General features: G+C 41.4%; 2 protein-coding genes across 2 annotated transcripts in view; one reads left to right on the forward strand and one right to left on the reverse strand.

Moving 5' to 3' along the window:
- The window catches only part of Slc25a21 (solute carrier family 25 member 21), a 474,469-nt gene that overhangs the window by 34,921 nt on the left and 415,021 nt on the right, over positions 1–24,527 (reverse strand). The window contains exons 4-6 of the mRNA XM_032907774.1: positions 16,939–17,005; positions 10,561–10,620; positions 5,584–5,691 (exon numbers count right to left, since the gene is read on the reverse strand). Coding sequence (XP_032763665.1) covers positions 5,584–5,691; positions 10,561–10,620; positions 16,939–17,005 — 235 coding nt within the window. The remainder of the gene's footprint in view (positions 1–5,583; positions 5,692–10,560; positions 10,621–16,938; positions 17,006–24,527) is intronic.
- Positions 14,820–16,347, forward strand: LOC116905561 (GDP-Man:Man(3)GlcNAc(2)-PP-Dol alpha-1,2-mannosyltransferase-like). Its single transcript, XM_032908586.1, is given in 3 exon segments — positions 14,820–15,048; positions 15,051–15,090; positions 15,219–16,347. Coding segments are annotated over 3 exon segments (1,398 nt in total).

The following is a 24,527-nucleotide window of genomic DNA, read 5'->3' on the forward strand; positions in this document are numbered from 1 at the left end:
CATGAAGGATAGAATTTCTTCCTTCTTGTGTTTGGCTAGTATTCCATTTTGCATATCTCTGTGTGTGCTGTATTTATTTCACCATTCTTTGGTCAGTGGACATAATACCCTGATTATTATGGAAAAAATGTTGCAATTGATATGGGAGTGAGGATATTTCTTGGACATACTGATTTCATATCTCTCCCTCTCTCTCTCTCCCTCTCCTCCGTGTCTGACAGGGCTTCACTATACTGTCCTGGCTGGCCTAGAACTTGCTATGTAGACCAAGCTGGTCTTGAACTCACAGAAATTTACCATTTGCCTCTTGAGTGCTGGGGTTAAAGGCATGCATTGCCACACCAACCTTCATTTTCTTTGGATATAGTCTTTGGAATTGTTGAATAAAGTGGTAGCTTTGCTTTTAATTTTTAAAAGGAGTTTCCATGCCACAGTTAGATAGTAGGAATACTAGTGTTCTGTTTAATAGTAGAATGGCTATGGTAAATGACATATTCAGCATTTTGAAATTGTTAGAATTCTGAATATTCTCATAATATTAATAAATAATAAACAAATAATAAATAATAAACATGATTCATGAATAGGTCATGATCTGATTATAAGATATATATGTATAATATATATGTGTTTATAAAAACACTATAGTGTTGCAATAAATCTGCACAGTTATATGTCATTTATAAGCAAAGTAAAAGTAAAATGAAGTAACAAGAAGAATTCAGCCTGAATTGATGGTAGTTTTATGCGAGAATGACTTAAAGTGGACAGGGAAAAGACTGGCCATCATTAAGTAAGCTGATTTTTGTTCTGTTGACTAGAGGCAGCTGCTCAATATTAATGGATATAATATTTCAAGATAAATTTGTCTCTTCTTGAACTAAAGGGTTTATATGGTCAGTTCATGTCCACAGATAGTTATCATTGGTTCGTGCCTACTATTTGCCCAGCTCATGTGACGATCTCTCTGTATAGAATCACATTTCAACTCTTACTAAAAGTATGCTATAATATCTACCACATTTATTAAACCATCACTATACGCACACTGCATTAGCAGCTTCATAGATCAGACACATTCAACAATATTTAATAATATACATTTGTGTAACTGTACCTTACCTTATCAACATGGACATTTTAATATTCTTCTGTACCAGAAGAGTAGGAAATATGAGGGCACCAGGAAGTTAGACTGAGAAGTCTCTCCAGGGTGTGCTTCTAACCTCTACACAGAAATGCCTGGCAAGAAGCATGGCATCATGTAGGCAGACATGGTGTTAGAGATAGAGCCTAGAGTTCTACATCTTGATCCACAGGCTTCAAGGAGACTGGATTCTACACTGGATAGAGCTGGAGTATAGGAGACCTCAAAGCCCACCCCCACAGTGATATACTTCCTCCAACCAGACCACACCTACTCCAGCAAGGCCACACCTACTCCAGCAAGGCCACACCTACTCCAGCAAGGCCACACCTCCTTATGAGCCAAGCATTCAAGCACATAAATCTATGGGGGTCATACCTATTAAAACCACAGTTATAGAAAATTAGATTTCATCATTATTATTATTTTATTTTTAATTTTATTCTCCTTTCATATATTACATCCTGACTGCAGTTTACCCTCCCAACCCTCTCTCCAAGATTCACTCTGCCTCCATTTCCCCACATAAAGGAGCATAGGTCTCTCAGGGACATCAAACATACAGCATAACAAGCTACAATAAGACTAGGCATATACCATCACATCAAGGCTGGACAAGGCAACCCTGTAGGAGGAACAGGGTCCCACAAGCAGACAAAGGGTCAGAGACAGCCTCCACACCTACTGTTAGAAAGTCCCCAAGCTACTGAGCCATAACATATATGCAGAGGACCTATGTCAGACCAGTATAGAAAATTTCTGCTAGCCCCCATAAGTCCTGGTCAGTTGATTCTGTGTGCTATGTTCTTGTGGTGTTCCTGACCCATCTGGTTCCTCTGATGATCCTTCCTTGCCTCCTCAGCAGGATCCCCTGGGCTGTGCCTAATGTTTGGCTCTGGAACTCTGAGTCTGTGTCACACAGTTGTTGTGTGGAGTCTCTCTGGTCTCTCTCATGATGATGATGCTAGGCTCTAGTCCCAGAACATTCTGAAGGTAGGACAAACTGAAGGTTTAAGGTTTTGTTGGTGGGTTGGTGTCCCAATATCTCTACTTGAGGCCTTGCCTGGTTTAGTCAATTATCCCCAGAGGATTGGGGAATCCGGCTTCGTGTCCGTCATTACTAGAAGTCTGTGCTGGGTTATAGAGTTTTTTTATGGGTATGCCCAGGAGTGGTGTATGGGATCACATGGTAGCTCTATTTTTAATTTTTTGAGGGTCTGCCATACTGATTTCTATAGTTGTTTTACTAGTTTATACTGTCACCAACAGTGGATAAAGGTTCCTCAAAATAAACTACAGAAGTATAGTGACAAAAATGCATGGTGTCAACATAAAATCACATAGGTAGAACGATAGAATAGATGAACAAGAGATAAACCCATATAGCTATGGCCAAAGAGTCAAGAAAAAATGACAGCACATCAATGAATGGTGTTGGACTTTGCCAGCACCAATCATGCATATGGTGCATGGACTCATGCAGGCAGAGTGTGTACACAGAATAAAACAAAATGAAAGAGTTTATTTTATTTTATTTTAAGAGGTTATTTTAAAACTTTAAAATCTGTAACTTCTATAGGAAAATCCAGGGAATACCCTTGAGTATGTGTACGTATATTCAATAACTGTGCATAAAACTCTTGCATAAAATTATAGAAATCCAAGAATCAATGAATGAGAATACATGAAACTAAAGGTTTCTGCACAGCAAATGAAACTATCAGCAGCGATCAGGCAGCCTAAAGAACCAGAGAAAAGTCTTTTCTAGCTATACTTGATGCAGGGTAATATCTAGAATATATGAAAACACAAAAATTACATATTTGCGAGTCAGTAACCAGGATGGTGAAATGAAAAGTGTGATAAAAAAGCCACAACTTGTCAATAGATATTTTAAAAATACAGTGGCATAAATATTATATGGAGTAACTAAGCACTTTCTCATTGGACTTAAGGCCTGTGCCACAGGAGGAAACCCAGGCCTGCCACTGTAAATCTCCCATGGGTCCATGGTTGGGGAGCTCACAGCCCAATGGGTGAATCCATTATCACATGTAGAACACAGCTCTCAGACTCCATCAGAGAAGTTTCTTTGTGTAGACTGTGGTTAATGGAACTCATGGCGGGTAGAATCTCAGTGCACACTTCTCAGTGGAATGCTCAGCCATGAAATGGGCGTCTACATTCCACTCACTCTCAAGCTTCAGGGAGTATCATGGAAGACAGGGCAGAAGGACTGTAAGAACCAGAGGTTTGGGAGGAAAGTCACAAAGCTGTCTTCTGGACACTGACAGGACTATCACCCCCTTGAGCTCACAAGAGTTGTGGTTGCCTGCAAGATAACCTGAACAAGATCAAACCAGTTAGCATTCTAGCGTGGGGTAGGAGGAGGTTTATGAGCTCCCACCTCTAAATGAGGACCCATGGGCAGTTGATAGCTTATTACAGGCTTGGTTACCACTCATTGCTAAGTAGCTTTTCAGTTTGTGTTATACTGCCTAGAAAGTACCATATCGAAATTAAATCCTAGCGCAGTCACAGGATCCTGAGTTACTGTAAGTTAAATGTTGATCTATATCATCTATATGATGATCATCTTGCTAAATTCTGGTTTGTTGACATTTATGAAATATTTTACAATGCAGGAAATAAATGCTATCTTAAGTAAATTTGAGGCAGGGTTCAGTTCAATGAATTCTGCAAAATAAAGGACCGAGCAAGCTCCCTCTATCCCTCAGTTAAAAAATGATTCAAATACACAAGCAGTTTGCAGAGATTGCACAGAAGGACTAGGAATGTGCTCACATGCAGAAAGTTTGTGTCGAGTGGGCGTGGTGCTCACCCTGCTCTAGCAAAGGATTGGCATATGCAGCGTGAGTTCTTACCTGGGGTCAGGGCAGACTCTCCTTGGGAGGCAGAGAGGCAGAGAGAGCATTAGAAATAAACACAGTGCTGCAGACACTCCTTGCTTTTATTCTAGTGAGAGTTCCTTGGTACTATTCCCTATTTTTGTTTCTGTATTACATGTGGCCTGGACAAAGGCCTCCAGCTGGAAACCTGTTTGTCCCTTGGCTCCTTTTGCTCTAGGACAAGCTTCCTCGTGGGCAAAATGAAGCATGGAGTAGTGATCTCCAAAATTTTCTTCTTGCTGGTCATTTTCCTACTCTAATAAACAAGTTTTTCTTGGGCAGATTGAATGGGAACTGTTTTAGGTGCTGCCTGTTGATGTGGGCATTTGAAAAGCACCCCTCTCCTTTCCTGTTACTAAGTTTCACCTTTATTTTCTCTTAAGCTAGAAAGCCTGGAAAACAGAACATAAACAAAAGATCTAGGCCTATACAGGGAGTTTTTCAGTCCTTGCTGATGTTCAGAAAACATTCGAAACTTAAAAAACAAAACAAAACAAAAACCCAAACTCAAAAAACAAAACACAACTTTTGGATTAGGTCGAGTTCTTCTGAGTAGATACCATCTGGTACAACAGCCCTACCCTTCTCCAGTCTCCCTTACTCCAGGTCTTGGCAGAAACAGGTGAGTAGGCCCCTTTCTTCCAACCCCCTGCCCAAGAAGCTGTCAGGGAACGCTGAGGCATTATCAACAGGCAGGAAGTAGGCTGGAGATGAGGGGTCTCCACCCATTACCAGCTGCTTAAGTAGTAGGCAGGGGTATTTTTTCTTTCTGTAGAAAAATCCAGGTCAGCAGATACCCCAGACCAATTTATACCACATGCTACCCACTTAAGGATTTAAAATGCTAGGAAGGGACCTGGAATGCTAATTCCCGTTTCCCCCATGCTTTGTGCTTAGAATCCAGAAGAATACAGCGTGAACAGTCAGATTTGGCAGTGTAAAGGGAATTATTAGGCAACTAGAAGGAAGGGGAGCTGTCTACATGGAACACTGTGTATCAGTGATTGGATGTCAGGACCCAGCATTGTGCAATGGTGACGTCTATGCAGGCTTCATCACTTGCTCATTCAGGTTTAACCCAAAGACAACTTTGACAGATTATCAGAAACTTTTGGAGAGGGTGATGGGTTGGGTGAGGAAAGGAGTGAGGTAATTTAAAAAAAAAAATGACTTCATCCTTCTCAAAGCAAAATAATGCTATCACCTCCGTGAGTTTGCTACAGCTTCTTCTCATGTAGTGTGAAGGGAAATGTGGGGGACAGCTCTAGCAAGTCACTATAACTATCATTAGCACTCTAAGATAAAAACTGTGTGCTTGCTTATCTATCACATCCTAATGCATTTCTGACACTTTGCGGAAGATATTTGACCTCTTATTCTCCTTTTTAAAGAATGTTTTTCTGTGGTTTATAAGTGCATAAGGTCCTGGTTCATAATTTTAAGTATGTACACACACACACACACACACACACACACACACACTTTTTTTTATATTCCCTTAATAGTAGGAAAACATTAAATGGTTACCTCTGTGAACATGTTCCGATTGACTTGTAGACCAACTTTTACCACCTCAAAAGGGTTAACCACGACGGCTTCTGTTAGTCCAGATCCTAATCCAGCAATGGGAAATGTCTAGAAAAATAAGTCAACCAATGCTTTAAAACAACTGGTCGCGCCCGTTGGATTAAACATTTTATTTATTGTGCAATGTAGCAGAAGTTAGGATGAGGATGAAGAAACCCCCCAAGTGAACCATATACCATTACTAAACAGCTCGAATTCTTGATTAGATGCTGACAATTCATGGAGAAGAAATTACAGAAGCCACAAACCACATCCTAATGTTTTCAAAATAAAATGTCAAAGCCCCATCAACAATGACGTTTCCCTTTAACAAAAGTGGAGGCTGTTTGACTGGTTAAAGGTGGATCCTAAAACATCTTTATGCATACAATGAAAGGCTTTAAATTGTAAAGGGAGAGTTTCATTTTTAAATATTCACTTAGATGCATTTATTGAACCTCAAATAAAATGTTTATGGGGTGGGGGTCAGGTATGGGAAAAGACAGGAGAAAAGTTCAGAAGGGCAGGAAAATGAATAGAAATATGTAGCAGTCGGGGGTAGGAACCAGGCTGGGGGCAGGGAATCAAAAGGTTTCCAGGACCCAATGGGGATGGCAGTAGCCAAATTATCCAACAGAGGAGCGATAAAACCTGTAGAGACCACCTCCAGTTGATAGGCTGGTCCCCAGTTGAGGGACAGGGCCACCAACCCATCTCAAAATATTTTTCCCAGAATTGTTTCTGTCTAAAGGAAGTGCAAGGACAAAAAAATGGAGCGGAGACTGAAGGAAAGGCCATTCAGAGACTGCCTGCCCCACCTTGGAATCCATCCCATCTGCAGACACCAAACCTTGACATTTTTGCTGATGCCAAGAAGGGCTTGCAGACAGGAGCCTGGTATAGCTGTCCAATGAGAGGCTCTGCCAGAGCATGACTAATACAGATGCAGATGCTCACAGCCAACTATGGACTGAGTCTGGGGAACTGTATGGAAGAGCTCGAGAAAGGACTGAAGGAGATGAAGGGGACGGCAACCCCATAGGAAGAACAACAGTCACTTAACTGGACTCCTCAGAGCTCCCAGGGAGTAAAACACCAACCAGGGAGTACACATGGATGGGCCCATTGCTCCAGCTACTTATGTAGCAGAGGCTGGCCTTATTTGGCATCAATGGGAGGGGAGGCCCTTGGTCCTGTGGAGGCTCAATGTCCCAGCATAGGGGGATGCTAGAGGGGTGAGGCCAGAATGGGTGGGTGGGTGGGAGAACATCCTCTTAGAGGCTAAGGGGGAGTTTGCAGAGGGGAGACTGGGAAGGGGACAACGTTTGAAATGTAAATAAATCTAACAACCAATAACATAATCAAAACACTAAAAAACTTTATAAGAAGCCACCTTCCAGGTACATAACTGGAACCATGCAGATGAATAATCATGTTCTCAGAGCTATTGCTCAAGATTATAAAAAAACAAAGTTATTCTCATTCAGTCTCTATTTTTTGTTTTAATTCTCACTCCGGAGGATCAGAGTCAGGGCCTTTTACGCAGTAGGCCAAAATCTATGCTGAGTAGAAAAACTCTACACCCAGCTGTTTTTTGTTTTCAAAGGAGCAATCACTCTATTTTTGCACCTAAAAGTTGAGTAATAAATACTGTGATTAAAATGGCTGGGTTGTTCTGGGGGCTCCACTAAAATCCAGAACATTTCAAAGGATGATTGCATGTGAGATTCTTTTTGTTATGGGTCGAATTTCAGCAAAAGAAGCCTAATCCCAGCACTCGAGGCGGAGGAGGGCAGATATCTGAGTATGATGCTAGCCTGGTTCTACGTAGCAAGTTCTACGATAGCCAGGACTATATAAAGGTACACTGTCTTAAAAAAAAAAACAAGAATTTTAGCAATAGAAAATAAAAATTTCATATAATTTTGTTATACACATAGAACCTAAAAGTTTTCCAGAAAATGTACATTAGAAATGAGCACAATAATTAATACACACGCATTTACACAGACACAAACAACACACGCACACACACACATACACAAAGAGGAAAAAAGAGAAAGAGAGGGAGAAAGGGAGAGAAAGGGAGAGAGAGAGAGAGAGGGAGAGAGAGAGAGATAGCCCTTCATACTCTAAAATTCCTTGCTACTAAACTAATTGCAGGAAGCTCAGTTTTGTGTCCAAAGAGGAGAGGAACAAAAACCCATGGGAAATGGAGATCTTCTATCTGCTTGATTCATTCCAGGCTGTCCTTGAACTCTCATAGCGATCCTCCTGCCACAGACTTCCAAAAGCTGGGATTACAAACATGTGCCATGCCTGCCATTTATTCTTATCAGTGTCTCCAAGAATTTCAAAATAAGGGACAAGAAGGAAGATAGGGGTAACAAATGTTCTGTATCTTTAAAGTGGAGGCGGGGTTGGTTGAGGGCCGGGGAGATGGGGCGGCTGAAATCCAGTCTACACCTGCATGTGTGAGCCACAGAGAGACAGTGGTCGGGAGAAGAGTTTCACACAGGTGATATCTGTGCTGCTGGGGCTGCAGGCCAACCACAGAACTCGGGATACTCCCATGCCCTCTACTGTAAAATAGGGATAGCAACTCTGGTTTCTCTACAGGGGTCAGAGTTATGCATGGATGTAAACCGCTTTCAAGCATGACTGCTCTGGTTTCCCACGGAAAGGAGGAAGAATGGAGTTCCACACAGATTCTAGTAGAGAAGGAATAATATGATGTTTTACATATATTCCACTGCATTACGATCTTAAGCATAATTTGTATAGGGTAAATGAACAAATTTTTTTTTTTATTTATCTCAGACTTTCGTCATGGAGTCCAAAAAGTGGGGGGTGAGGGAATCAAACCAGTTTCAGACAGTTCCAACTGGGAAAGTTAAAATCCAGATGCCAGGTTTTTATTACTCACTACGGCAATCTTCTAAGCAATTCACTGTTTTGTCCCTCGGTAAAGCTCAGCTGCATTTGCTGTCAGAACTAGCGTTCAGCAGTCCCTTGTCAGAAGAATTGATCAGATATCAGCAGATCATGTTACTTAGATTGTAGCAGAGACGTCTTTGCTGTCGGGTTTCCAGTCTCCCTGGCTTTCATGTGAGCACCAGGGCATATTTAATGGCTAAATGCCTCACTGCATCAAACAGGAATCCAGAGTAAATGAGTTCAGGAAAAGAGGAGGGCCAGATACGGTTTACACGAGTTCGTTTATAGTAGATGGAACGGCCAAATACTTTTCCGTTTCAAACCTTGAGTCAGAAGACCCGCCGTGCCTCACGTGTTATCTGAGCACAGCTCGGAAACAGCCAGGTAGGCCTTCAGAGACCACGTTTCATCTACGCCCACTGGGATGTCTCTCACCTCCTTTTTTCTCAAGAGTTTCCAGAATTAAGAATGATTTTAGGAAAGATACTGTGAAATACATATACACACACACACTCAAACATGTACATACACATATGCATATTTGTTTTTGAGACAGGGTTTCACCATCTATCTCTAGTTGTTCTAGAACCCACTATGGTTGTGCTGACAGAGATCCATTTTCCTGCTTCTTCCTCCTGAATGCTGGGATTCAATGCTACCACTCCAAGCTCGGAACAAAATCCTATCCATTTGAGGTTGCTGGCATAACGGCTTCTTATAGGAGATCATGCCTCCCAGCTGCTCCATTTATTCCGGAGGCCGGATTGGAAGCTTTTGTCTAGAAAGCGATTTTTTTTCCCTAGAAAGTGGGCGTGTAAGATTTTTGAGGATAAGGAATACGACAGTCTGTTTGTTAGAGTAAATATTCTGAAAGGAACTTCATGAGAAAAGGACATATGGTCCCTGATACCCAATATTGCTGCTGTTGTCATTGTTGTTTGTGAAGGTGAAAAAATAAAACACGGTCCACACTTTAGATTTTGATATTTTCCCAGGCCAGCAGTGCCACAAGGGCTCAGGATGCTGGGTAGATGTATGCTACAGTTCTCCGCGGGCTGTCCTTCCAGCCAACTCTTTAGGATACATTCCGTCGCTTAGCTGTGACGCTTGGACGTACCCCTTCCTTTTGCCTCACAGCGGTTTTATCAGCTGCAACTCCACCGTACATGGAGACAACCATAATTAAAGAGCTGGAGGCAAGCACGGTGCCTTTCCAGTGGAATTTTGAGGTCTTAACAACCAAATAGGGCTTTTTCCAGAGGCTGCGCGGTTCGGTGCCGTGTAGAGGGACGATGCACTGATCACCTTTTGCAGATTCAGAGGGGGAGGAGCTTCATGCAGTTGCTCGCTCTCAGGCTCTCAGCGCACACACATTTGCTCAACGCAATTTAACACGCTTTATGAAGGGGAGCAAAGTCACCAAGAAGGGAGCTATGGCACAGGGCAATGGCCAGTCACCAAGCGAGCCTTGTGAAATACCTGAGCTGTGTCATGGTAGGATCCCTATTCTCCCCGGCTGAGTTGTTTACAGTCGTTCCAATAAAAGGCCCTTCAGTCTGCCTCTGACCACAGAGTGATTTTATCCCAAGTGACTTGAAGTCCTATATTTACTACAGCTTTTGCAACAGCTGGGAAACTGACCTGTTAGGAAATAATCTCAGGCATTTTGACTTTTGCATAAATAGATACATGCAGTGTGTAAGTAAACAAATGCATGTTTTGGTTTCCAAAGGTGAATGTAGTCTTTATTTTATTTTCTTGACTGTATATCATAGAGGCCTTTCCAGACATATCATTATTATCATAAATTCATCACTGAGAGCCATAAAATAGCCAGATTGTGAGTTATTATGAAGATGGCTTTCAGCAAGTAGCTGACCATTGAATAACTCAAATTCATATTTTAGTAGCTGGGATTTGGGAATCAAGAGGGTTTTTGTTTCTGGATTTTGCTTTATGAAATAACATACACACTTAAGTATAATAAATATTCTCACTTACCAGCCCTGGTGATAGTGACATATATCCCAGAAATTTCTTGTACAGCTCAAAGGTGGAAAACTGTGAAACAAAATCAAACCTAGAGATTTATAACAATTTCCTGCAACAAACTCTCTAATTGGCTGAAAGCCCCTCAGTAAATCATTATATTAATCAGTATTTAAAAATGATGAACCGTCTAACACAGCTTTTAATCCTGTCTGGGGCAGTTGCCATTAGATCCCATTTTAACATTCACATTTTTCAAATGTAGTTATAATAACTTACAGAAAATCTGATGGAATCCCTTATAGCAGTAAATGAACCATACAACCTCCATTTACCATGACCATTTTCGGTCTCCCCAGACATCAATAGACTTCTTTCTTATGGCAGTGATTCAAAATCAAGGCCTGAAACCCTTGGTCTTGTATGCATTCTCAATGAACAACTTTCCAAGAAAATGCCCTATTTTCTAACACATTTGTAGAAGACATCCAGATATTGCCTCACCTGTCCAACCATAAACTTAGCTATTAGAGTTGTTATGAAATGTTAGAATTTGAGTAGGATTCCCTGACACAAGACTTTTGAAAAAATTTAGTTTCTATGTCTTGCCTGTACTTATGTTAACAGAGGAACCTTTGATGTTTAGTTTATGAAAGTCTACAGTGGTCCATAGACATGATAAGACCTTGTATGTGCTGCTGTAGTGAATCGAGATGCCAATTTTATCAGACAAGAGGGTAGGGTAGTGGTTCTCAGTCTTCCTAATGCTGAGACCCTTTACTACAGTTCCTCCAACCATAAAATTATTTTCATTGCTTTTTCATAACTGTAATTTTGCTATTGTTATGAATCTTAACGTGAATATCTGTGTTTTCTGATGGTCTTAGGTGACCACTGTGAGAGGGTTATTTAACCCTAAGGGGGTGGTAACCCATAGGTTGAGAGCCACTGGAGTAGGGTTTGGGCTGTGGCTGCACCTCACTGAATGTGCTTTCCTAGCATAGTAATGTCCTGTGTTCAAGCTCTAGTTGTTTTTAAAAAGAGGAGGCTAGCACGTACTCATGAGCATTATCGCACTAGTCACTGTGTTGGCTCCCTGTGCCATGAATCATTTAGGAAGCATTCCTCCATGCTGGTGTTGGGTCGAATGTTTTGGGAGATGATAGGTCTCATGGAAATCTCATTTCCTTAGCAATTTAGAGTGTGAGATGCATTTGTTCAGTGTTTGTCCTTTTCCCCCTATTTGGCTTTCTGCTAATTCAAAGATGTAAGACAAAACTGGAATGACGAGAAGTCTAGGGACATGGACTCAGCCCACAGCTCTATCAACACTCATGAAGATTTCCAAGTGGATGCCTGGGACTTCTAGTCTTTTATTTTTCTGTCTCTGTTTTTCTTTTTGTTTTCAAATCATGCTCATTAAGCAACCCATTGGAAAACCTAACATCCTGGACATTCTGTGCTCAGACACAGATGTACGAGAGTCATTCAAATCTTGTTTCTAACAAATGGGGGCTGAGAGGTGCTCACTACAGGACTCATCCCTACTCTTAGGGCAAATCCTTCTGAGCACTCTTCTCATTGCCCTTTGAAAGCAGAAGCTTTCCAGATTGGCTGTCAGGCACAGGGACCGCTGCTAGCCCTGCACACTATCTGATCTCTAATTCTCTGGGTTCGTCCTTTCTTGGGTGGTAGGAACTCTCTCAGAGGCTTGTAAGGCTGAATACTTGAGAGGGTTTCTCTGAAGACCTCTGTCTCCCTACCCCCCTCACCAACTCCAATAACCTTACTATTCTTACTGTCTGACTGACCCAAGGAGTCTACTGGGTTCTGCCTTTATTTTCCCTCCTTCCTTAGGGCCTTGAAAACCTGCTCCAGGCAGTACCCTGGGACTTTCATAGGGCCCATCTTGCTTATGTCCCCTCTCCCAGATTTACTGCCCTTCATTGTGAGTCAGTGTCTTTCATGTACTTTGCTCATTGTTACGTTCATGGTTTTGCTCGTGTGGGACAGTTAATCTGGTCCTGTTACTGATCCCAACCGGAAGTGAAGTCTTGGCATTCAAGACGCTTTGGATAGTAAACGTGGGGTTTGGAGAAATGGAAGAGATCATCACCACATATAAACTCTTTTCCCTATAAATGTCTTCCTGTTTCACTTATTTATACACCAACTATGTTCTGCACACAGTAGGTGCAGAAACACAATAGTGAGCAAGAGGCATTCACAGTTTATAACCTCCTATGAGATTGGTTATGATAGGGAAATTTGAGCACAGAAAACAATTGCATTTCTGGCTTTGGGATACTGAATAGAAGACCCTAGAAGCCATACTGTCTCCCACCTCCCAGTGCCTCTGCTCAAATCTTCACTTCTGTTCACTGATTACAGTTTGATTCTGTCTTAATTTTTGAAATTTAATTCTTATTACTTTAATGACGAACTTCATTTCAAACAATAAAATATAGACAAGCATAATGTTGTTGGTTTCTGATCATAGTAACAATTATAACTAAAGAGTTCGTCCCAACAAAGACATAAGTGCATGGTATATGCATGTAGATGCCCCTCCCCCAATTTTTGAATATTTTATTCTGAGATAAACTTCGATGGCACACAATGAAATAGTTTATGAGGTATGAAGTGGTTACAATAAGGTGGTTGCTTTCTTCACAAATCCTGAGATAAATATCTATAAAATGAATGTTTTCATAAATTGTGTTGAAAAACTGGTGTTATCCATCTGGCAAAGATACACTTAACAGCAACTTCTACTTAAAAAGCCAACGTACTTACCATATGTCTCAATAATTTTAAGGTAAAAATCTACTTGCTACAAGATGTCTGGGACACATCCACCAGATCCAGTTGCCCAACAGTTCATCTGTTAACCATTGTTCTGGAACGGAGCACGGCTCTATTATTTTTTTTTCAGAGACTAACTCAGTTTTATAAAGCTCAAGGTTTTGTTTTTTCCTTCTTCTTCTCTTTTTGTAAAAGATTGTTCAACATTGATAAAACTTAATCCTCTTAAAGTGTAAATTGTCTCCAATATATAGCGTTAAGAGAAACGGCTACAGGAAGAAGTTTAATTACAATTCACTTTATTTATACGTGGAAAGCACTGAACAAATGAATATATTATTCCAGGGAGACAAAGTGACTTTCCTTTTGAACAGGAACTCTGCTCTGTTTGTTTACTTGGGCAATCTTTTATCAAGTGAGGCCGTTTCATAATTCAATTCAGTCCTTTTGTGTACTTTGGTGAACTTTTTCCAGATCCTTGACTGCGATTCAGATCCTCGTAATGAAATTTGTGTTGAAGCAATAATATGAAGAAGGCATAAAAAACCAGGGCCACAAAGACGACGCGATTACGGGAGAGTGTGCTCGGAAGCTTTCTTCTCTGAACTTGAGACCTGGATTTAAATTCTATTACGTTACTATTTGACATAATGCAAAAGTTTGATGTTTGTGTATATATGTCGGTTACTTTGTCCTGTTTTCAAACCCAGTCAACCCCTTCATTTACTCAGTAACAGCATGTAAGCTGTTCCTTCTCGCTTTTCAGGAGCACTGGGGATAAAAATTGAGTATGTGAAAAAGCTTTATGTCATTAAAATAAATGGCATAAAGTTGGAAAGGAAGTCTTTATGTCTATTCTTAGGCTATTTTTATAGAAAGACAAAGCTGCATTTGGTGATGTCAGTGATGGGGGTGGGGTGGGAGGGCCGTGCCAGTTGGAGCTACTGCAATTAGGAGTTTTGCCTGGAAGAACACATGGGAAACAGCGTGCAGGTCTTTTCATCCTTCAAGGGCCTGGTACACATTCACAGTCATACACTGAACACCAGCAAGGAGTACAGAAATCTCCAGTTATACATTAGCAAAACGCAAGTAATAGGCAACAAAAGAGAATTTTAACAGAAGATGTTGAAGGGGGGAATAAAGTTGACCTGTTAAAATATTATTTGGGAATCATACACAAATAAATAGTCTATTTCTTTTTCTTTAGTATTCACTGCTCCAAAGGGACACCTCTGGATTGCTTGAGAAGAGGTCCAGGCTTTTTTGTGGGTTTGTGATTTAATTACCAAAGTTTTAGACACTGGTGTGTGTGTGTGTGTGTGTGTGTGTGTGTGTGCGTTCCTCATTACACTTTTGCCTGGGAAAAATTTTACAAACAAGTATGCATATTTGAGAGACTGACCAAGTTTAATTATAATGAGTATTAGTCTACAATTTCTGCATTAAAATTTTTAGTGTTGAAGATGGTGGCGGACACAGGGAGCTGGTGCGTGTACGCAGTGCTGAGATTTTTTTATTCATTCTTCTTTCTTGGACGAATTATATGTGGAGTTTTGCGTGTATATTTGGTCATTGGCCTTTGGGTTATCAGGAGACATCTACAGAGAAAGAAAAAGTCAGCCTCAACCAACAAAAATGGAAAAGATCAAATGGTGGTTGCATTTTCCCGTCCATACTGCAATGCAGGTGGAGGAAGAGAGTTCTGTGGTGTGCTTTGAGAGCCCTGCAGAAAAAGTAGGTATCCTGATGCAGTTTATGCTGTGTATTCTGTGACATTAATGTCAGTGGTCAACAGATACTAGAAGGCGCTTTAGAAGGCTTAACATCAAGTCGGTTCACCCAGTGCAGTGTGTTTTCTTAAGGAAATGCTACCTTGTGGAAGATTCTCGCTATCCTCCCTTCCCATGGCCAGGCCAAAGTCTTGGATCCATTCTTCCTGGCTGGGAAGCTCTGATACAGCGTGTTCCTGATGTGTACATCGATTCGATGGGATCCGCCTTCACACTCCCTCTGTTTAAATATGTGTGAGGTTGCCGAGTTGGGAGCTACGCTCACTATCCCACTATCAGCACGGACATGCTGTCGGTGGTGAAGAATCAAAATCCTGGATTTAATAACGCTGCTTTCATTAGCAGAAACGCTCTCCTCAGCAAAGCAAGGCTCATCTATTACTATTCATTTGCTTTTGTTTATGGCCTTGTTGGATCGTACAATGACATAGTCATGGTTAATTCTTCATGGACACTAAACCATAGTCTCTCACTGTGGAAAGTTGGGCGTTGCACTAGCATTGTTTGTCCACCTTGTGATGTGCAGACATTTCTGGACATCCCTTTACATGAGAAAAAGGTGACCCCAGGGCATTTACTGGTTTCCATTGGCCAGTTCAGGCTGGAAAAGACTCGTGCTTTGTGGATCAAAGCCTTTGCTAAGTTGCTAAATGAGAAGGCAGCTGAGTCCCGCTATTCTCTAAAACTTGTCCTTATTGGAGGATGTCGCAACAAAGATGATGAGTTTAGAGTAAACCAACTGAGAAGACTGTCTGAGAATTTGGGAGTTCAAGAAAACGTGGAATTTAAAATAAACATTTCATTCGATGAATTGAAGAATTACTTGTCTGAAGCAACAATCGCTCTGCATACCATGTGGAATGAGCATTTTGGGATCGGAGTTGTGGAGTGTATGGCGGCTGGTACAATTATCCTCGCACGCAATTCCGGAGGCCCAAAGCTTGACATTGTCATTCCTCATGAAGGACAAATAACTGGATTTCTGGCTGAGAGTGAAGAAGGCTATGCTGAAACCACGGCCCATATTCTCTCTCTGTCCCCAGAAAAGAGACTTCGAATCAGGAAAACTGCTAGAACGTCTCTGAGCAGGTTTTCCGACCAGGGGTTTGAAGTAGCATTCCTGTGTTCCGTGGGGAAGCTGCTTACTCAATGCCCGGTCTGCACGCTCTTCGTGTTTCATACAACGTGGAGGTGGAGATAGTGGGAGAGCCTGGGCTTGGTGTGTGCAGTCCCCAGTCCCATCTCCAGCACCAAAAGTAAAAGGAAATACCTTCACGTGTAAATATTTTCTAACTTTATTCTTTATTGTAATAAAAGCAGCCTGAACAATATTCTCAGCAGCATGTGTATAGACAGGGCAGTAGTTAACAAAAACGGCAGAATTAATCTATATGGAAAAAGTAATCTCGCGTATTTTCTCTTCTTTTTTGCTTTTTTGAGACAGGGCTTCTCTGTATAGCCTTGGCTGTTCTAGAACTCACTCTGTAGACTAGGCTGGCCTTGAACTCATAGAGATCTGCCTGCCTCTGTCTCCCAAATGCTGGGACTAAAGGTGTGCCCCTACACCCAGCTTCATGTAGCTTAATGTACAGATTTTACTTACTGTTTGGTATCAAAGTCTGAAAAGTACAGATCTCAAAGAAAACTACCAATCAAAAAAATTTTAGTGTTTATGTTAAGTGATGTGAATTAAGGGAAGTGAATCAAGCCTCCCCTTGATTACTATGGGTGCCTTGATACTGAAGCTGTCATTGAACTCTGTTTACATGGAGACAAAGCACACAGTACTTACCTTGACGGCTCTTTTTGGTGTTTCAGCTAAAATCGGTGGGATAATTCCCTTGTAAAAGCCAAACAACCTATTGGAGAAATAAAGTATTTTTATATAAGTAAGGAAATTGTTATCAGGCAACTCTACTTTTATTTATGAACAAAGAAAATGAGTATCAAATCCAGAATGCTAATTATGAAGTTTGTAATTCTAGGGTGACAGTAAGAATCCTGTGTCTACACCCTTATGACACTAAGAGGGTGGCTGAGTGATTCTGAGTCTGGATTGTCTTGAGTGACCTGAGAAATGTGGCCCCAAGTTCTACCTATAGATACACGGAACTCTTCTCACTCTAAGGGGTTTTTATTTTCTCTGTGTTGTAGGTCACTTTAAGCTGTCTGAGATTGTGTATTCCCTCAATTTTGGTAACCAAATAAGATTGGAGTTAAACCCAAACATCGTGGATTGAACCATGTGAGGTCAGCAAGGCAGTGTAATTTTCGTTTTACTAGTCAGTTCTGAGCTTGTGAGGTTAGGTCTCCCACTCCATCTTCAGTTTGTTATGTGTATTTTTAAACTCCCTTATTTGGGGCAGGGGAGCAAGTTTGAGGAGAACAACGGTTCTGAAGACTAGCAGAGGAAAAGCACTGAGGGTACTGTGGCAATACATTCAGACAAAAATAAATTATTCATGAGTGTCAAATGCTTCTGATTGACTAAAAATCACTATTTTTCTTATATTTTTGGAGTTAAAATTTTAAACTGTACTGTTCAAGAAGCTTAACATGCCATATCTTCCTTCTCACCATGCAATTATAGAAAGAGAATATCCTGATCTACTTTCTGAAGTAACCCATCCTCTTGACGAGTCCCTAAGTGGCTACAAGTAAAAGTGAGATGTACTGTGTCTATTTGACATGGGTCAGAAGTGCCTCTGAATGACTGCAAACCTCACTCCAACTTACTCAAATTTAGTCTGCTTTTCTTTATGCTTCTAGAACAAAAAAATTAAGAGCCTCTTCCAGCTAATCTACCATGTCGTGTTACCCACCCCAACATCATAACCTCTTGCTTTTATCAATTCATTGACTTAAATGACACCCTTAGGGAGGGAGCAAAGATTTCTGTTACAGTCTCTACATTGTTAGTTCCTCTAGGGTGGGTTGCTGTTTGGGATGTTACCTTAGAGTCCTTTTTGTGCATATAACAAAAGTTTGTTAAGTGTGACTACTGATACAGGTTTGTTTTGCCCACTGACTTTGACTTAGTAGAGCATATGGGTGTCGGTATTGGAAATAAAAAAATTCAATTTGAAAAATTACAAGAATTTGTAAATTGCCACATTCCATCCCATTCCAATTTTAACTACTGATACCTAAATTTTCATGTCAACACTCCCTCCTCCCAGCAACACACTTGTAAAACTCAAATACCTTCCATTTAAATTTAATTACTCTTTAACCAAATTACTCTTCGATCTTGAGCATGAGAGCACAGGCATGGTCCTCCTACTAGGTACAAGTAATTTTTGTGACAAGAAGTTCTATAGCTATAATGAAAGCAGTGACAAGTATTGTTCTTCTGTGTGGGTCTTTCCATATGTAAAAAAAATTATTGGTAGGTATGAAGTGGAAAATAAGAGAAACACATGAGAAAACTTTTAAAAACAAAGTATGCAGGGTAATGGTGGACTTGATGTCCTATATTACAGAAATAGAGAACAGTTTGAAAAGATGTTGAACTGAGGCAATAATCTTAGGGAGCAATGCAATGAGCAGAGTGGCTCTCTTGACAGGAACTCTCTGTTTCCAGGTGGAAGAACTGGCACTGAGAGATAGAAGGAGCCAAGGAAGACAGATTTCAGCCAGCTGGAGGCTCTCGAAAGTAGCACTTGTAATAGGGACAACTGTTTTAAGATTGAATGGCTTTTCCTGAAAAGTGGTAGGTTCTACTTTGACAAATGGCCACTGGATTCCTCTTGTCATGGATACCAGAGGTAAGATTTGACAGTGGGTGGCTGTGATGATTCTCAAGGTTGGCCCTTTTCAATTATCAGATTCTGTGATCCCAAGAAAAGAACAAGGAGACACAAGAACCTTTGCCTTATTTTAGATGTTTGTCTCATGTACAGCACAGCTTCTGTGGAAGAGGACTGTCTCATAAGTAACACACAAGGACTTCATTTGGAAGAAAATATTAAAAAGAGGTGTAAGGAGGGAACAGAGAGGCAGCTGGGAGAAACATAAGGGTTTAATGTGTAAAGAGCCAGGAGGTCCAGGGACCTCTGCTTCATGTTGGCAATGTTCCATGGATGTGTTCGTCTCTCTCCACTAAGCTCCTTTTATGTACAGTAACTTTGTCCCACCATCCTGAACTTTATGCAATGCATAGTTTTAACTGAATGTTCTAATAGATTCTAGGCAGTTTTAGCTGGTAAATGGGACTCTAGAATCATCCACTTTCCTGCATTTTTTGCATGGACTATCTGTGCAACAGTAGCCATGTACTAGTGGTCATGCCAGCACTGCTTCTGTGCAGAACTACCCCGCCCAGTCTATTTAAATCACTGGAACCAACTTATTAACACAGTATGAGACAGCTGGAAGGCAGGAATTGATTGGACACCTTGTTCAAATGTACCCAAAGCATTTTCTAATTCCTTAATACAATGCAAACTAGTTCTATTTGAGTTTTTCTTCAGGACTTAGTAATGAACAGCCATCTTGCTTGGCGTGGTTAAAGCTCTAAAACATAAAACCAGCAAATCAACAGCAGTCATGGTTCTGTTATTTGGAGGAAGCCGATCTGCTGTAGCAAAAAAAAGAAAAAGGAGAAAGGGAAGGAGGAGGAGGAAGAAGAGGAAGAGGAGGGGAGGAGGAGTTAGAGGGGGAAGGGAGGGGGTGGGAGGAGGAAGAGGAAGAGGAGGTCAAATAGCCTGGATTACCCTTGCATGGATACCAAAGGTGAGATTTGCCAATGGATGGGCTTGCTAATTCAAGTTTCCCTATTCAGCAACACTGGAAGCAAGAAAGGGAAGAGAATGATGGTGCTGTGTATGTGAGTCTGCAATAAGGGTTTCTTTAAACTTAGTTAAATACAGACTGCTTTTAGATATTTACCTCTTATTTTAATTCCCTGAGATACCCTGTAGCATCTGCAGTAAAATTTTACTTAATTCAATTGAACTATGGTTGACTATTAACAGCATAGAGTTCTGGATCCAGAAAGTATATCTTAAGGTCCCAATAGCCAGCATGGCTTCTACAGGCCTTCTATGCCATGTCCTCTAAGGAAATTAAAAAAAAAAAAAAAAAACTGTTAGGATTGTCCTTTGGAGCAATAGGAAGAGTGTGGGAAGGAGAGTGTGAGGAAGTCCCAAGCTGATATTGTCTCTCTGGCTTGGTTTGATAGTTGGTTGAAGCTTCCTTTTGTAAAATATGATGCACAGATTCCAAAACTTCAAAAAGGAATGACTTCTTTCATGAAAGGTATTTTTTACCCATGTCTTTGGCTACCCACACTGTCAATTTCATGAGCTCCTGGTTTGTATTAGTTTGGTTTGCTGTTTCAGAGCAAAAATTAGAGAATCAAATCAGGTCTTTTAGAAGATTAGTCAGGACAGTTAACTGGTGTGCTAACAACTCTCCAGTGCTTGAAACCATAATTTTTTAAGCAATCCTCTTATTAAAGATGCTTGCTAATTTCTAAGTGTGGTAGTTTGAGTAGGGTTGACCCCCCCATAGATTCATGTTTGAGTGCTTGCCCCATAGAAGTGACACTATCAGTAGGTGTGGCCTTGTAGGAGTAGGTGTGGTCTTGTTGGAGGGCATATACTGCTGTGAGGGCAGGCTTTGAGATCATCCATGCTTAAGCTCCACCTAGTGTGAAATTCCAGTCTCTTGGCTGTCTTCAGATCAAGACATAGAACTCTCAGCTGCAGCACTATGTCTGCCTGCACGCTGCCATGCTTCCTGCAATGTTGACAATGGGCCAAACCTCTGAATGTGTAAGCCAGGCCCAATTAAAAGTTTTCTTTTGTATGAGTTGCCTTGGTCATGGTGTCTCTGTACAGCAATAGAACCCAAACTAAGACCGTAAATAAAGCGCTTAGCAGAAAGGTGACTGAAAGTCATTGCAAAAGAAATAGGTTAGGCTGCTTTGTTCTGAGAACCCATGACGTATCATAGCATTAGCCTATCAGCATGACTGCCTACTAGAGATTCTGAGGCCACAGTGGAAGATGGAATACTAGCAGACCAAAGTCATAATAAACATGAGAGCATTCCACGTCTCCAAAGCCATTAGCTTACGGTGCCCAGTATGTCACATGCTTAACGATAGCTGTTATTTACAAACCTGTGAGACCCAGAGTGCTACAAATTCGGCTCACATTTGTTTTCAATTGTACAATCAAAACAGGCCTTGTAGTACTTATGTACATCTATAAAACGAAGATCAAAAACTACACTGCACGTGTTCTTCTCAAAGACACAGCTCCCACGTAGCTTAGTTTAAGCATGTTAGTGCCAAGAGCAGGAAGCAAATTTACCTCACTTTTCTTCCTATCTTTGCTTTAAAGTACAATGCAATTTAACATATGGGTGGCTAGAAGGTCATCAAAGCCAATGGAAGATACAGACTGCACAAACTGAGGAGACGTGGGCTTCTTTGGCTTGTGTCAACTTTGCCTTTGCTCGTTATGAGGGGCAGGCTCTGGTTATCCTATTTTAAACTCTGAACTTTAGACGTCAAGAGATCAAGTATCCAGATAGAGATTAATAAAACTTTGAGTATCTTACAACACCGTTTCCACTTTGGTAGATGGAAAAAAAATCCCAATTATTTGAAGTTAGCTCCTGAAAACTTTAGACTGTGGTGAGGAGTGAGTAGACGGGGCAGGGCTCAACATTCTCCATATCTGACTCAGGTAGAGAAACTAATAAGGAGTGGAAGGAACTCCCACGTTCCTCTACCACCCTTTTCCCCGCCTGAGTCATCACCTTGCTGGTCTCAGTGTTATGTTTAATACAGTTTGTAAAAACCACTTATCGGAAGTTATTTATTCTATAGATCTGGACTCTTACAATCAGGCTATGAGAATTTCTGAGTTGCTTTCAGTAGGCTTTGTGTTAGGAACAGCAATGACGTTTACTTCCTTCTTTGTGGTTCCTAAAGAGAAAGAAAAGCAGTGTAGCTTCCTTGAGACTGACTTTTACAGAGAGGCAAACCACACTCATCAGAAAGCTTATTATCAAACTCAACTGATAAGCAGCCACTAAGCAAAGAAATAGCAGATAAAATATATTCCCAACTTGGGGCTGGGGAGACACAAGCATGAAGGCCAGAGTTCAGATCCCCAGAATGCACACAAAGCTTGTATCCCAGCTCTGGAGAGGCAGATTCCTGGGACTCAATGGACAGTCAGCCTAGCTGACAGAGTTCAAGCTCAGTGAGTGACCCTGTCTCAAAATCTAAGAGGCTGGAGGGGTGTGTAGAGTGCTGCCTTGTATAATGTCTTTGATGTGAATCCCGTGAGTGCTTGCTTATTATCTAAGAACCTGGTTTTAATCTGTAGTGCTCCATGAAATGGGTGTGGAGACACAACCTGCAATCGCAGCACTGGGGAGGGAGGAAGGAGGATCACAGTGAGTTCTAGGCCAGCCTGGGCTACCCGAGACACTGCCTCGAACTCCTACCTACCAAACAAGGTGGAGCATGACTGAAGATGCACGCATGTGCAGAACAGGAATACACATGTGAGCCCAGCCTCTCTCTCTCTCTCTCTTTCTCTCTCTCTCTCTCTCTCACACACACACACACACACACACACACAGAGAGAGAGAGAGAGAGAGAGAGAGAGAGAGAGAGAGAGAGAGAGAGAGAGAGAGAGAGAGAGAGAGAGAGAAATACAGAAATCATCTCCAAGGTGAAACGCCATTCCCCAGCCACCTGCAATGCACGCAGCTATGAGAAGGGTACCTCCACCTGGAGCCCACTTCTTTGCCAAGAACCTGGCAGCCGGCAAGCATCCGAAGCTGCAGTAATACTGGTGAAGCATGAAACAGGAGCGACAGGGAGAGCGACACCAGATCCCCAGTTGGGGAAATTGGAAAGCATTAACACATCTGTATGTCTAACAGAGTACAATCACTACATTTTATTTTATTTCAACCGTCAGGGCCTAAATGAACATCTCCATTCAGTTCTCTTCTGGGCACCTGTCCAAGCTCATCTTTGGTGTAGTTGATTTTGAAGCCTTACAGTCAATCACATCTTGACAATTCGTTCTTCCTTCAGGCTTCAGGCATCCTCCTGATTTCCAGCTCTGGTTTGAATGCCTGAGTCATCCCTCTTGGCAACACGACCAACCCAAATCAGTCGTTCTCTCTGAGTTGTACGGAAACAGGGATCCTGTGCTGTTTGGGTGTGTTCTTCCCACTTCTCCCCTCCACGTTGGTCTCCTTTAAAAGTCTCCTAACACAAAGCTGACTGAAGGCGCACACTGCTACACCCGCCTTTCTTATCCACACGCAGCTGCTGTGTGACTGTCACAGTGAGGCCTTCGCCAAGGCCTGGGCTATGAGCACATGGCTTCCAATCCTGGATGGGTAGGGTATCTCAGGGCACAGTTGATGTGAAACATTAGGGTGTTATCTGACATTGTTTGCACTCCACAAGCCTCAGTAGTTCACCGGATGGAAATAAGGAGGAGTGTTTGTTTGTTTATTTATTTAGGATTAATTAAATATTTTATTTATATCCCAAATGTTGCCCCCTCCCTGGCCCCACTCAAAGAGTTTCTCCCTTATCTCCCTTCTCTTTTGCCTCTGAGAGGATATTCCCCACCTATATCCCCCCACCCTGTGGCATCAAGTCTCCACAGGATTAGGTGCATCCTCTCCAACTGAGACCAGACAAGGCAGTCCTCTGCTACATATGTGCTGGGGGCCATGGGCCAGCCCATGAATGCTCTTTGGTTGGTGGCTCAGTTTCTGAGAGCTGCCAGGGGTCCAGATTATTTATGTAGTTGGTCTTCCTATGGGGTTGCGATCCCTTTCAGTTGGAAGAAGGGGGTTTTACAGAAGTGTTATTTGAATGACATACAATCTGTGATTTGAAACTAAAAAATAAATTCAGGGGTAATTGGGTTCATTTTCATGTAGCCAATAGAGTGGGAAAATGGTATATTTTTCAGAGAAGAGTTTAGAACCCTTAAATGAAGTGGATTCTTTACTTAAAAAAGCAAAACAATAACAACCAACCAACCAACCAACCAAACAACAAACCAACTTCAATAAAAACCAATGTAATAAAACTTTTAGTTCTACCCCCCAAAAAATTAAGAAAAGTTTTCCTTATTCAATTCACATTAGGTCTTCAGACACAGACAAATTTTTAAATGAAAAATAATTTTATACAATATATTTTGATCATGTTTTCCCCTCCCTTAATTCCTCTCAGATCCTCTCTGCCTACTTATTTCCTGAGTTTATGTGTTCTCTCTCTCTCTCTCTCTCTCTCTCTCTCTCTCTCTCTCTCTCTCTCTCAAAAGAAAGAAAAAAAAGAAACAGAAAAAAAAGAACAATGAACAAATAGACACACATTAAAAA

The sequence above is a fragment of the Rattus rattus genome, chromosome 7 (assembly GCF_011064425.1).
Source record: "Rattus rattus isolate New Zealand chromosome 7, Rrattus_CSIRO_v1, whole genome shotgun sequence".
NCBI classification, from domain to species: Eukaryota; Metazoa; Chordata; class Mammalia; order Rodentia; family Muridae; genus Rattus; species Rattus rattus.